Source organism: Prionailurus viverrinus, chromosome B2, assembly GCF_022837055.1.
Source record: "Prionailurus viverrinus isolate Anna chromosome B2, UM_Priviv_1.0, whole genome shotgun sequence".
NCBI classification, from domain to species: Eukaryota; Metazoa; Chordata; class Mammalia; order Carnivora; family Felidae; genus Prionailurus; species Prionailurus viverrinus.
In genome coordinates, this window is record NC_062565.1 from 34,884,606 (window position 1) to 34,899,906 (window position 15,301).

A 15,301-nucleotide genomic window follows, 5' to 3' on the forward strand; every position below is an offset into this window, starting at 1 on the left:
TTTCTTCAACGGAACCCTGTGCCAACCTCCAAATGCTTACCCTTCTCTCCTGCCTCAATGGCAGGGGTCTCTGCCCCCTCTCCGGAGCCTTCCCTTCCCCCCTCTCCCCCTCCAGCTCCCTCATCGTCTTGTCCTCTCAGACACGTCTTCAAGTGAACTCAGTTTCCCCCGCCCTGTCCCAGTCTCCTCCAGTTAGGCAAAGGCCGCCCTACCCCTCCCGACCCCCAGGCTGAGAACGAGGCATCAGCAGTGACCCCTCTTCACCCAACCAGTCACCTGGTCATGAGAGTCTCTGCAGCGTTGGCTTCATCACCTCGTCTTCCTTCCGCTTCGGCGCTGGCCTGGCCACCAACATCTCTAGGAGGATACAGTGCTGTTCTCCTTCCCCACCCTCCAGGCCTGGTCTCACTGCCCTGTCCGAGCCCACTGCCAGCTCCCGAAGGTCGAGAGTGGATCATGCCTCCCTCTTCAGAGCCCACGTTTCTATTATGTTATCTCCCAGATCCATCTGTTCCAGAAGCCTCCACCCTTACCACCCCTTAATAATAGCAGAGGTACCACGTGCCAGGCATTTTACAGCCGTATCTTTAACCTTTATAGCCACAGCATAGGTACTATCGTCCCTTTCACAGATGAGCAAAACTGAGGCCAGGAGCCTCACACGCAGGTCACGCTCCCTATAAATAGCAGAACTGGGAGGGGGCGCCTGGGTGGCTCAGTCGGCTGAGTGTCCGACTCCGGCTCGGGTCATGATCTCGCTGTTCGTGAGTTCGAGCCCCGCGTCGGGCTCTGTGCTGACCGCTCGGAGCCTGGAGCCCGCTTCGGATTCTGTGTCTCCCTCTCTCTCTGCCCCTCCCCTGCTCGTGCTCTGTCTCTCCCTCTCTCTCAAAAATAAATAACCATAAAAAAAATTAAAAAATAAATAAATAGCAGAACTGGGATTCAACTCGTGTCGGTGTGATCCAAAGCCCTTCATCCTGGGTAACTGCCCTCCATCACGCCCTTTCCGCCTTCTGCGGGGAGTTTGTACTGTTCCTTGCCACTATACCTTCCCTCTTCCTCCCAGTTTCTTCAAATCCCCCCACCCCAGGGGTCCACCGCATGGCTTCTCTGGTGGGTCCAGCCCACGCTACTCACCCTCGGATCTTAACTTCCCTGGCAGGAATCTCAGCTCTGCGCAGTTTGGTCCTTAATTATAGACTGCCGTGTGTGCTTCTCTGGCTGTTTCACGTTGGCTTTGCCTTATTCCCAAGAAGCCTGCGAGTGTCTGAGTTCAAGGATGGTGCTTCTACACACTCCCATCCCCCGGGCCCCCCACACAGAGCTGGGTGCGCAAATACTCAGTGGAGCTGACCTGGTTTTCCAGGAAGGAGGCAGGGTCTCCATGTTCCGAAAGCTGGTTGGACTCCACCTGTCACGTCCCGCCATCCTGCCCACCAGCGGTAAAGCCTCGCGTCCCTCTGTCTGTACTCACGGGCGCACACGTTGTCCCTGTTACAACACACAGTTAATCAAAAGGTCCCTTCCCAGATGGAGGAGACAATTATATATCTGGAACTATCCACCCAAGAGAGAAAACTTCCTCCTAACTGAATCCGGGGTGTTGCCCTCATTGTGGATTCCAGTGTGGATCCGTGGGGCCACGAGTTGGTGGGGGTTCCCTGGGACAGGGGGAAGCACTGACAACGCATCCTAACAGAGTGTGGAGCCGGGCTGAGCGTCGAGTGGGGGACTTGGTGTCTCAATGCTAATTCTGGTCCTACCACTGTATGGTCTTGGGTTGGGGGGAGGGGAGAGATGTGATTTTGCCACTTTGCAGCTTTGTGGTATCCTAGGCAGAGAAATCTGTGGGCTGAGGAAGGGCCCTCCTCTCCGGGCCACATTACACAGCTCCAGAAGGGGCATGACCGATGCTCCCTGGAGCCAACCTTGGTCCCCACGCACCACCTCCTTTGCCCTCTGGGCTCCAAACACCTCTCGGCCCTGACCCCAATGCCCCCCTGTCTGGCCTCCCAAGGCTGTTCATTCTCGGGGCTAAATTTGGCCCTCTCCAACTTATCATCAGAAGAGCACACGGTATGAAGCTCCCATCACTTAGAATGTCTAGATTTCAGGTTGACTTTTTTCCTGTACACTTAGGAGACAGCATGGAAGTCTGGCGCTTGGTGAGAGGGTGCTGAGCGTGAGTGGGTCAGTGCAGGGCTGGAGAGGAAAGGTGGGGAGAGATGCTGAGGTGGTGATGGGTGGGGCCCTGAAGCCTGACTTCTCTTCCTTTACAATTTTGCCCGTGGCCAGTCCTAACACGTGAACAAACACACACGGTCTTGCATAAGAGCAATAAAAACAATTGTGTAACATGCCTTGCGTGGCCCGTAGAGCCTGGAGAAGGAGCCTGGGGAGGGGCGATGCTGTCGGGGGGCACGGGTGGAGTGAGTGGGTCCCCCTCAAAGACCATAGCCAACCTGCCGGCCCTGCCCCTGTCGGGGAGGGGACACCATCCTCTTGGAGGGAGGCCAACACATAATTCCTTTGCTGCCGCAGCGTGTCAGAGACACCCTATGATAACCATCAGTGGAGGTTTTGCAACTCAGTGTGTGAAGCCTCCTGGGCTGAGAGCTGAGCAGTGCCTGCCTCTTTGGGATGGCCCTGGTGGCAGTTGCCGGTCTGCTAGCTGAACGCAGCACGGGACAAGGGCTGAGGAGTCTGTGCCAGAGATGAACCTAGCCACACAATGAAGCCAGAGGCGCGCTCGGAGGTCCAGGACGCCGCTCGCACATTCGGGGTGCCTTCTGCCCCTCGACCTGGGCCCGAGACCTTGTACCAGCCTTTGGGACTGCCTCCCGGAGGAGCCCGACAAGCCCAGGCGGTGGCTGCCTGAGCCGCCCGTGAGTGTCCCAGCCGACCCGGGAGAGACGGCCCCACTCTAGGCTCCGGGCCGGCAGGGGAGCTTGGCCCTGAGTTCCAGTAGGACAGCAGCCAGAGGCAAGCACTGAGGGGCCAAGGAGATGGAAGAACAGGTGTTCAAGGGGGACCCAGACACTCCTCATTCCATCTCCTTCTCCGGCAGTGGGTTTCTCTCCTTCTACCAGGCCGGGGCCGTGGATGCCCTTCGAGACTTGGCCCCCCGGATGCTGGAAACGACCCATCGCTTTGCCGGGACGTCGGCGGGGGCAGTGATAGCGGCCCTGGTCATCTGCGGGATTGAAATGGGTAAGGCCTTGGTTCTGGGTTCCCTGGGGGAACTTCTGAGCCCTTTCGGAGAAGGCGGCATTCAAACAGGGGACCCGAGTGATATGAGAGCACAGGTCGTTTGAAGATGGGGGAAAGAACGTTCCAGGTGGAGGAGCGGCCAGGGGGCCAGGGAGTAGGGGCGAGGAGAAGGGGGTGGGGGTCAAGGCTGGAGAGGCAGGCAGGGGTCAGATGGTGCACCCGTGACGCCACGAACTTGGGACAAACTACTGAATGCTCTGTGCCTCTGTTTCCGCCTCTGTAAGGTGGAAATTCTGTCTCGTACCGAATTCCCAGTGTCATTAAAGGATTAACTGAGCTAGAGGCACCGGTTTATCACAGAGTCTGACACATGGGAACTGCTTGCTTGGTAAGCATCAGCGACCGGCTGGGTTTTTTTAAATGTTTTTATTTATTTTTGAAGGAGAGAGAGAGAGAGAGAGAGAGAGACAGAGCATGAGCGGGGGAGGAGCAGAGAGAGAGGGAGACACAGAATCTGAAACAGGCTCCAGGCTCCGAGCTGGCTCGAACCCACAAACTGCAAGATCATGACCTGAGCCGCAGGCAGATGCTCAACAGACTGAGCCACCCAGGCGCCCTTACCCGGCTGGGGTCTTTAAGGAACCTCACTCAGCTGCTGGGCAGAGTGAGTCGGAGGGGGAAGGGAGACCACCGTTGTGTCTAACGAGGGATGAGCACAGCAGGTGGCTGGGTGATGAGGACAGTATGAATGGGTTCAGGATACACTTTGAAGGTAGAGCCAGTGAGCCTCATAGAAGGCCCAGCTGCATTGTGTGAGGAAAGCAGGCCGGCGGGACTGCCTTCCCCTCCTGGGCGCCTCTGTGCTTGCTGAGAAGTCTGTCTGTCTTCCTTGTAAAGAATAATAGTAACGCCCATCTACTGAGGACCTCTTATGGGCAAATCACTTTTTCTTTCTAGTATTTCACAAGCAATTAACTCTTTCTCACTGCACAAAGCTCGAACAATGCAAAAGTAAATGGAGTTTTGTTTTGTTTTGTTTTGTTTTGTTTTAAGCCTCCCTCCTGTAGCCAGTGCTAAGGGCTCTGCTTAGATCCTTCTAGATCTTTTTTTTTTTTCTCACTTAAAAAATTTTACATCCCAGTATAGTTCACATAGCATGTCACATTAGTTCCAGGAGTACAATACAACAATTCAATAATTCTGTACATGACCCAGGGCTCGTCATGGTAAGTGTGCTCTTTAATCCCCCCCCCCCCACCCTCCTCCCCTCTGGTAACCATCAGTTTGTTCTCTATAGCTAAGAGTCTGTGTTTTGGTTTGTCTCTTTTTCTCCTTGTTTGTCTGTTTTGTTTCTTAAAGTCCACATAGAAGTGAAATCATGGTATTTGTCTGTCTCTGACTGACTTCTTTCGCTTAACATTATACCCTCAAAGTCCATCCATGTCGTTACAAATGGCAAGATTTCCTTCTTTGTTTTGGCTGAGTAATTATCCATTCATCAATAGGTGAACGCTTGGCTGCTTCCATAATTTGGCTATTGTAAAATCACGTAAGTATAGGGGTGCACCTATCTCTCTCGAATTAGTGTTTCCGTATTCTTTGGGTAAATTCCGCAGCCGTGCTATTGCTGGGTCATAGGGTAGTTCTAATTTTTAAGTATTTGAGGAAGCTCCACACTGTTTTCCAGAGTGGCTGCACCAGTTTGCATTCCCACCAACAGTGCCTGAGGGTTCCTTTTTCTGCACATCCTCACCAGCCCTTGTTGTTTCTTATTTTTTTTTTTTTAATTTTTTTTTTCAACGTTTATTTATTTTTGGGACAGAGAGAGACCAGAGCATGAACGGGGGAGGGGCAGAGAGAGAGGGAGTCACAGGATCGGAAACAGGCTCCAGGCTCCGAGCCATCAGCCCAGAGCCCGACGCGGGCTCGAACTCCACGGACCGCGAGATCGTGACCTGGCTGAAGTTGGATGCTTAACCGACTGCGCCACCCCAGGCGCCCCCTGTTTCTTATATTTTTGATTTTAGCCACCCTGACAGGTGAGGTACTATCTCATTGTGGCTTTGATTTGCATTTCCTGAGGATGAGTGAAGTTGAGCATCTTTTCAGGTGTCTCTTGGCCCTTCATCTTTTTTAATGCACAGAGACCTCTTTGCAGTGTCACAGTTAATGTTTCAGTCACCACAAATGGACCCTAGAACAAGCCTTCAAAAAGCGGCGGGGTGAGAGCCCCCACTCCCTCGTCTGATAGTCACAGAATTCCTGCCCTTGGAGACATCCTGCCTCTGGGATTCTGTCCCTTTCTGTGTATCTGTGCCACTCACCTGCTCTGTTGCTCCCACCCTCGTCATATCTTTATTGCAACTTCTTAAATACACCGTCTGGGAGAGTAAGTGGTGTTTCCGTCCTCTGGCATTCAAGGACTTGTCAGAACTCATTCGTTTCAATCAGGAGAGTAGTTCAAGGAGGAGTGAGGTGCATGTGGGACTTACCCTCGCCATTCAGCAGCATGTTTGTGAGGTTTATTATCTCACGGCATTCCAGTCGTCTTCATTCAAGTTAACTGCCGTGTAATTTACTAGCACTTCCTTTATATCAGGCACCGTTCTAAGTCTTTGGCATATCAACCCACTCAGTCGTCACAACAGCCCTCTGAGGTGAAAACTATTATTATCTCCATTTACAGAGGAGGAAACCGAGTCACGGGAAGCTTAACTAACTTGCCTAAGGTGATACAAGCAGTAGATGGTACAGCTGGATTAGAACCCACGCTGACCCAACATCTGCATACTCGTCTTTTTTTTTTCCTTTTTTATTTTCATTGAAGTATAGTTAACACACACTGTTACATTGGTTTCAGGTATAAAACAAAGTGATTTGACAAGTAGAAATACTCTATGATCTGGTATTCCACTACTGACTGTTTACCCAAAGAAAATGGAAATTTCTCTTTTTTTTTTCAATATATGAAATTTATTGTCAAACTGGTTTCCATACAACACCCAGTGCTCATCCCAAAAGGTGCCCTCCTCAATACCCATCAACCCACTCCTCTCCTCCTTCCACCCGCCCATCAACCCTCCGTTTGTTCTCAGTTTTTAAGAGTCTCTTATGCTTTGGCTCTCTCCCTCTCTAACCTCTTTTTTTTTTTCTTCCCCTCCCCCATGGGTTTCTGTTAAGCTTCTCAGGATCCACATAAGAGTGAAACCATATGGTATCTGTATTTCTCTGTATGGCTTATTTCACTTAGCATCACACTCTCCAGTTCCATCCACGTTGCTACAAAGGGGCCATATTTCATTCTTGCTCATCGCCACGTAGTACTCCATTGTGTATATAAACCACAGTTTCATTCATCAGTTGATGGACATTTAGGCTCTTTCCATAATTTGGCTATTGTTGAGAGTGCTGCTATAAACATTGGGGTACAAGTGCCCCTATGCATCAGTACTCCTGTATCCCTTGGGTAAATTCCTAGCAGTGCTATTGCTGGGTCATAGGGTAGGTCTATTTTTAATTTTTTGAGGAACCTCCACACTGTTTTCCAGAGTGACTGCACAAGTTTGCATTCCCACCAACAGTGCAAGAGGGTTCCCGTTTCTCCACATCCTCTCCAGCATCTATAGTCTCCTGATTTGTTCATTTTGGCCACTCTGACTGGCGTGAGGTGATATCTGAGTGTGGTTTTGATTTGTATTTCCCTGGTGAGGAGCGACGTTGAGCATCTTTTCATGTGCCCGTTGGCCATCCGGATGTCTTCTTTAGAGAAGTGTCTATTCATGTTTTCTGCCCATTTCTTCACTGGGTTATTTGTTTTTCGGGTGTGGAGTTTGGTGAGCTCTTTATAGATTTTGGATATTAGCCCTTTGTCCGATATGTCATTTGCAAATATCTTTTCCCATTCCGTTGGTTGCCTTTTAGTTTTGTTGGTTGTTTCCTTTGCTGTGCAGAAGCTTTTTATCTTCATAAGGTCCCAGTAGTTCATTTTTGCTTTTAATTCCCTTGACTTTGGGGATGTGTCAAGTAAGAAACTGCTACGGCTGAGGTCAAAGAGGTCTTTTCCTGCTTTCTCTTCTAGGGTTTTGATGGCTTCCTGTCTCACATTCAGGTCCTTTATCCATTTTGAGTTTATTTTTGTGAATGGTGTGAGAAAGTGGTCTAGTTTCAACCTTCTGCATGTTGCTGTCCAGTTCTCCCAGCACCATTTGTTGAAGAGACTGTCTTTTTTCCATTGGATGTTCTTTCCTGCTTTGTCAAAGATTAGTTGGCCATACGTTTGTGGGTCTAGTTCTGGGGTTTCTATTCTATTCCATTGGTCTATGTGTCTGTTCTTGTGCCAATACCATGCTGTCTTGATGATGACAGCTTTGTAGTAGAGGCTGAAGTCTGGGATTGTGATGCCTCTTGCTTTGGTCTTCTTCAAAATTACTTTGGCTATCTATTCGGGGCCTTTTGTGGTTCCATATGAATTTTAGGGTTGCTTGTTCTAGTTTCGAGAAGAATGCTGGTGCAATTTTGATTGGGATTGCATTGAATGTGTAGATAGCTTTGGGTAGTATTGACATTTTGACAGTATTTATTCTTCCAATCCATGAGCATGGAATGTTTTTCCATTTCTTTGTATCTTCTTCAATTTCCTTCATAAGCTTTCTATAGTTTTCAGCATACAGAGGTTTTACATCTTTGGTTAGATTTATCCCTAGGTATTTTATGCTTCTTGGTGCAATTGTGAATGGGATCAGTTTCTTTATTTGTCTTTCTGTTGCTTCATTATTATGCACACTCATTTTTTAAACCACTATGCTTCTTTTTGTTGTTGTTGTTTTTAAATGTTTATTTTTGAGAGAGAGAGAGAGACAGAAAGAGAGCGAGTGTGGGAGGGGCAGAGAGAGAGGGAGACAGGATCCGAAGGGGGCTCTGCACTGACAGCAGAGAGCCCGACACGGAGCTCAAACTCATTAACCGTGAGATCATGACCCGAGCCAAAGTTGGACATGTAACCGACTGAGCCACACAGGCACCCCAGAAATATGCTTCTTCTTGACAAAGCAACGTCAGGGAGTACAGATGCCGGTTGTGTGGATCCTGGGGTCAGGGAAGTCTGTCTGAGCAGGTCGAATTTGTGCACGGACCTGGAGCCGGTGAGGGAGCCAGCTGTGAGAATATCTGGGGAGAGCATTCAAGAAAGAGAGACAAGGGACTTGTGCAACATCCCATCATCAGTTAGAAGCAGAACAAGAAGGAGAACTCCATTTCCTGAGCATCTTTACCTGAGGACTCCTTTCTTTGAGCATCTTTACCTCTTTCCGTATATATTCCATTAAGAGTATATCATGGCTCACTTAGCCATTCCATTGATGGAACAGTCAAGTTTGTGTTATAAACACGTCAGTGAACACCCTTCTTCGTGTCTCTCATGCCCACATCGAATGTTTCTCTAGGACACGCATTCCCATTAACGTTACCAGACTTGACTAAATCATTCTCCAGCAGCATGTGCGAGTTCTAAGTTTCCCACAATGTCGTCAATTCCTGGTATTGTCAGACCTCAAAGTTTTAAGTCAATCTGATGCATGTGAAAATATATCACATTTTATTTTGCTCATTTAATTGTCATATCCTGATTGGTCGTAATGTTAAGCATCTCTGTGTATTTCCTGCCCACTTGTGTGCCCTCTTCTGTGACTTACCTGCCTGCTTGTGAGCTTTTCCTGTTTGTTTGTTTTTTTTTCCTACCATCATCTTGTTCTCTTTAACTTGCAGTCGATGTTCTCTGCACAGTCAGCACACGAATTCATGTGCCAGTTAGACATTACAGCCCTTTTATTCCACTCCGTGGCGTGTCTTTTTATTTTAGGATGTCTTTTGTCGTTCAGAAAATGTCACTTTTAACACAAATGTTTCAAACTTTGCCTCTTATAATTTCTGTTTTAATATCTTTACTTTGTTACAATGGTTTCTTCTACATTTCCTCTCAAAAGTTCTGAAGGTTTTTGCTCTTTCGTTAATCCATTAAAAAAAATCCTTAATTCTATTTTGTGGCTGGTTTGAGGGAGAAATCAAAGTTTCTCATTGTTTCGCCGTGGGAGAACCAATTTCTCCACACCATTTACAGTCAACCCTCTTCACACTGGTTTGAGATGCTGCCTCTGGCTTACTCAAGCTTCGGACTCTCAAGAGTCTGTCCCTGGCGTCTCTCTTCTCTCCCACTGGTGAATTTGTGCATTGCTGCCTACATCTCACTGTTTTCATCACTGTAGCCTTATTATATATGGCAACGCCTCTCCTCCTCTGCTCCTCTTCCGATTTCTTCTTCAAATATTGCCTCTGTTATTCTTGACCCCGCTTTTCCCCTTGCGAAAACCTCTGTTGGGATTTTAACTGAAATTATATCTTCCCATTTGTAAATATAGTCTCTCTCTATTTCTTCTGGCCTTTAATGCCATTCAATAAGGATTGTGTATGTCTTTATTGAATTTATTAGTTTTTGTTTCTGTGAAATACGGGTTCTTTCTTCCTATGGCATTTTCTAATCTAATTGATTATTGCTGATATAAAGGAAGGTTGACTGTTTTGACATATTGAGCTGGTTTTGAGCAACCGTGCGAACATTCTTAATAGTTCCAAAAGTCTGTTGGTAGATGATTTCATATTTTAGGTACAAATAATCACTGTATCACCATGTAACCGGAGGTTTGTCTCTCTTTATTTATTTACTTTTTGTGTGTGTGTGTGAGTTTATTTTTGAGACAGGGAGAGAGAACACGAGCAGAGGAAGGACAGAGAGAGAGGGAGAGAGAGAGAATCCCAAGCTGCCGTTGGGTCCATGCTGCCGTTGCCAGGCTCGATGGGGGGCTCAGCGGAGGGCTTGAACCCGCATGCCGTGAGATCATGACTGGAGCTGAAACCAAGAGTTAGATGCTTTACCAGCAGAGCCACTCAGGTGTCCCTGAGGTTTGTCTCTTTTTTAGAAAATTCTTCAACATGTGGCACGCGGGGCCTCTCTCCTCCGGGTCACATTCCCTCCTCTTGTTATGTTTTGTTCCTGGGAAAGCCGAGGCAACAGGGGGTCCATCTTCTGGAAATGTGTGCCAAGCTCTGTGATAGGACCAATTTGGGGTACATGAAAATGTTTGTAAAACCACTTAGCACAGTGCCTGGTTTTCATTAGTGATGCAGCAAAGGTCTATGTTCATTCATTCATTCATTCATTCAACAAGTGTTTGCTGAGCCTATGCTAGGCTCTACAGAGGACACAGACATATAACATAAAATGAAACTCTGCCTTCACCCTCAAGGAACTTATTTATAGTCTACTCGGACCTAAGGGCAGCCAGCAGGTAGGTATAACACAGGAGAGTTCCAGCTGAATGTCAGAAAATTCAAAGGCATAGGAGTGCAGAGGAAGGGGGCAACGTCTCCAGAGATGCCTCGTGGAAGTGGCATCTGAGGTGGTGTCTGAAAGGTGAGGAGAGAGGCACCTGGGTGACTCAGTCTGGTGAGTGTCCTGCTCCGGCTCAGGTCATGACCTCATGGTTCGTGAGTTCAAGCCCCACATCGGGCTCTCTGCTGTCAGCTCAGAACCCTCTTCGGATTCTCTCTCAGCCTCTCCTCCTCTTGTGCTCTCTCAAAAACAAACATTAAAAAAGAAAATGGTGGGGGCGCCTGGGTGGCTCAGTCTGTTAAGCGGCCAACTTCGGCTCAGGTCATGATCTCGCGGTCCGTGAGTTCGAGCCCCGCGTCAGGCTCTGTGCTGACAGCTCAGAGCCTGGAGCCTGTTTCAGATTCTGTGTCTCCCTCTCGCTGACCCTCCCCTGTTCATGCTCTGTCTCTCTCTGCCTCAAAAATAAATAAAACGTTAAAAAAATTTAAAAAAAAAAAAAAGAAAAGAAAATGGTGAAGAGAAGTTCTATAGGTAGGGGATAGGTTGGGCAGGAGCCGGGGCTTCTCGTGAGGACCTCAAATTGCATCACAACAGTAACACAGCAGGGCGGAGGGGAAGGGGATACCTCCAGGGAGTGGTGAATGGTGCAGGTTGACTGAGGTCAGGGGCCACGTGCAAGTGTCAGAGAAGCGGCTTTGGGCTCAGCAAGAGTTGTCCAAGATGGGAAAGGGCCGCTCCGGAAGAAGGGAGCACCAGCCCTCTGAGAGACCCACCTGCCTGCCCGATTGCTGCTCCCGTGGGTCCCCTTTGTTTGGTGCAGTCACAGAGATGACCTGTAGACCCAAGGTCTCCAGATTCCCAGACTGAAATGCACAGGGAGAAATACTGTTTATGTTATAATCTCATGTACATGTAATTCTAAAAAAAAAAAAAAAAAAAAAAAAATGATAGAATGCCATACTCTAATGTCATAATTTAAATATTCTCTTCTAGTCATTAAGACAGTCTTCCCCTCAATTGCACATTCAGATCACCCGGGGAGCTTTTAAAATGCCCGCTGCCCATGGGGCGCCTGGGGTGGCTCAGTCGGTTAAGCGTGCAACTTCGGCTCAGGTCCTGATCTCTCGGTTTGAGTTTGAGCCCCGCGTGGGGTTCTGTGCTGACAGCTCAGTGCCTGGAGCCTGCTTCGGATTCTGTGTCTCCCTCTCTCTCCCCCTCTCTGGTTTGTGCTCTGTCTCTCTCTCTCTTTTTCTCAAAAATAAAAACAAACGTTAACAAAAATTTTTTTAATGCTCACTGCCTAAAGCAAATTAAATCACCATCCTCCTGGGGCAGGGGCGGAACCCAGGCACCAGTGTCTATCCAACCCCCAGGGGATTCCAGTGTGCCGCCAGGGTTGAGACCCAGTGAACTTTGGAAAACTACCTCCCTAAGACTCTGTGAATGTCTGACCAGGAGGCAGGGGAAATGGCTGGAGCATTTTGTATGGAAACCTGTAAAATGCCCATCACAGTACTGGCCTAATGAAAATTCTCTGTCCGATTATTAATGGGGAATGGCTTTTTCCATTCAATTTCCATCCGTTCTAGAACATTTTAGTTATCTCCAAAGGAAACCCAATATCCCTTAGTTGTCACCTCTGAATTCCTACACCACCACCACCCCGCGCCCCCCTCCAAGTGCCTGGCAACCGCTAATCTACTTTCTGTCTCTATAGATTTGTCTACTCTGGACATTTCCTATCAATGGACTCACACAATGTGTGGTCTTTTGTATTTGGCTTCTTTCATTTAGCAGAATGTTTTCAAATGCGTCCATATTGTCACATGTGTGGTTGTTTCATTCTTTCTCTTATCCAATATTCCATTGTGTGGATATAACACGTTTTATTTATTTATGTATTCACCAGGTGATATACATTTGGGTGTTTTTACTTTGGGCTATTATGAATAATGCTGCTATAAAAATACATGTACATTAAAAAAACTTATTAATAACTTTTTTAACAAAAAAAAATTCCAAACATGTTGGAGATAGGACAATATCATGGACACTCACCACCCACCCCCCCCAAGCCAAGAACCCATCCTGTAACTTCAATAGTTATCAGCATTTACAACCTGGGTCTCGTCCAGAGCCTCCCCACCCAGCTTTGTTTTGTTTTGTAAGTTGCATGTAGCCTCACCAGGCTTTGTTTTTTACATGAACGTCTCAGACCATGTATCTCTGTGCAGAGAAAGACTGTGAGTCTGAGGAAGCCCAGGGGCACGGAGGCGGGTCAATCTGCTCACACAGCACAGACTGTGGGGGCAGGCACCTGCTTCAGTGGCTGTTACGCAGCATCTCCTAGTGGGTGAGAGGAGGGACCATGAGCTCATCAGGTGGCTTTGTTTTGTCCTCTAAAAGTAGTTATCTTCCTGGGGCACCTGGGTGGCTCCGTTGGCTAAGCATCTGATTCTTGGTTTCGGCTCAGGTCATGATCTCAGTTTGTGAGTTTGAGCCCCATGTTGGGCTCTGCTCTGGCAGCGTGTAGAGCCTACTTGGGATTCTCTCTCCCTCTCCCTCTCCCTGCCCTCCCCCCCCCCCACTCAGAGTCTCTCTCTCTCTTTCTCTCTCCCTCTCAAAACAAATAAACAAACTTCAAAAAAATTTTTTTAATTATTTTCCAAGCACTGTCATGCTGCCTTCTCAACCCCCAACCTCTGCCCCAGCCCCCACCGCTCCAAACCCCCAAACCACTAAATAAAATATTAAAAGGGTGGGACTCTGGACCAGGGCTAGGATTAGGAAGCTTTTCTTTTCAGTCCCACGGTACAGAGTCTCAGGATGAGTCATATCCCTGTGCCTTTGCTCCAGTTGTTCCCTCTCTGAGGAATGCCGTCCCTTCTTCTCTCCATGTAACGTCTCCCCATCCTCCAAGGCCTACCTCAGACATCACTTCCCCTGAGAGTGAATCTTGATTTCCTTCTTGCTCCCACAGCCAGAGAATAGCCCTTACCTCAGACGCCAGAATCCCCATGGGAAAGAGCACCTGATTAGGCATCAAGCCCTCTGGATTCTAAGAACCAAAATGTCCTAGAGGCAGATCATCAGCCTAGCTTGCCACACACATTGTTTTCACCTGGTCTTTCACGGTAGGGTTCAGTAAGGAGGGAGGTGGGGTTCAAACCAAAGCTGGTGTGATCCCAAGGTCTAAACTCTCTCCACCCTTCCTTTCCCCCTGGGCCCAGGAATCCACTCAGCAGTGAGTGACCTTGGACCAGCCATCTTGAGCTTAGCTCAGTGGCTGTACAATGGGAGAGAATCAGGCCTGCCTTCCCCTCTCCGTGGCCTGGCTCTGGGAATCACAGTGGTTCCTATGAATGAGCTTTGCCAACTAAGGGGTTGGTACTATAGTTGCTTTGGTTGGGATAGCAGAGGCTTCAGCAAGACAGAAGAGCATTGCTCACTTATGTGACCTTTTGCACTCCAGCCTCCCAAAGCTAGTGTGGTGGCTCCACAGAGTTAGGACCAAGCTTCCTTCCATTGTGTTGCCTACAGTCCAGTAGGGCTCCCCATGATGTCTTTATTCCAGCTAGGTGGGGAAGCAAAAGCGGAGGGCACACCTCCTCTCTTTAAGGGCAGGCCTTGGAGGTGACACACATCATGTCACCTTACATCCCATGGATCTGCACTTAGTCACGTGAAAAGGAAACTGGGAAATGTAGACTTTATTCTGGGAAGCCACGTGTCTGGCTCAAAACCGTAGGTTCAAGTCCCAAGGAAGAAGCGGAGAAGGGATGGTGGGGACAATTAGCAGTCTCTGCCACAACGACCATAACTGGAGGGAGACATGGCAAGTCTCGGCCTGGGACCAAGACCCTGACTCCATAACCACCGGGCCAAGTCCATTCTGTTGGCTGGGAGGGCCTCAGCTCCGAACCATCAGTAGGCTGCCCTCCGGGCAGCTGAGGGTGTGAGAACCTCAGTCCTGCTACAGGGCCCGGACGGTGCAACACAGCAGCCATTACACCCTCTACCTAAAATGGCCTTCTGGTTTTCTCTGGAGAGATGTCACCTTCTTCCAAGATACCTTCCTATTTTACCCCACTGGATCTCTTTCCATGATCTCTCATTTGCCCATACAACCTGTCTACCTGTTCTAGCACTTGATGGTAGACGGTCTTAATGATTTCGTTTCGAGGGCTGTGTCTTGTTTCATCAACTAGCTGGTTGAGCAATCTGAGATGTTATGAGTCCCGTGGCTCCACAAACTGCTTGTCAAACAAGAAATGCTTGATAAACTCCCGATGATTGCTGGCTGTTGGCAGGCATGACGTTGAACGTGTTTTTGCAATTTCTATCTTGGAGTCTACCTGACTCTTAGATAAGTTTCTGCATTTATGGAGCTGATTAGACTTATAATACTAGAATTTCATAGAAGGAAGGTCAGCGAGTCCAACTTTTTCATTGTACAGATGATTGTATTTAGACTTTGGGAGAGAAAGTAACTGGTTGGAGGTGGACCTTGCTTTGGCCAATGTTTTCCAAACTGTGTTCCGAAGAACCCCATGGATCTATGAGAATAGGGGAGGTTGAGGGGAGGGAGGAGCCAGGGAACAGGGAGAGGACACACACAGAAGCCCTGGGACCTCTCCCCAGCTTCAAGAACTATAGTCCCGGGGGCGCCTGGCTGGCTTAGTCGGTTGAGTGTCCGACTTCAGCTTA

At 48.4% G+C, this 15,301-nt stretch overlaps 1 protein-coding gene across 2 annotated transcripts in view; it reads left to right on the plus strand.

Annotated features, from left to right (window-relative positions):
- The first annotated feature begins 2,495 nt into the window (after positions 1-2,495).
- PNPLA1 (patatin like phospholipase domain containing 1) overlaps positions 2,496-15,301 on the plus strand; it is a 49,579-nt gene continuing 36,773 nt past the window's right edge. For both annotated transcript variants that reach the window (XR_007152252.1, XM_047859308.1), the window contains exon 1: positions 2,496-3,210. Coding sequence is in view for 1 of the 2 variants with exons in the window: in XM_047859308.1 (XP_047715264.1) it covers positions 3,006-3,210 (205 nt within the window). In the remaining variant the exon portion in view is untranslated. The remainder of the gene's footprint in view (positions 3,211-15,301) is intronic.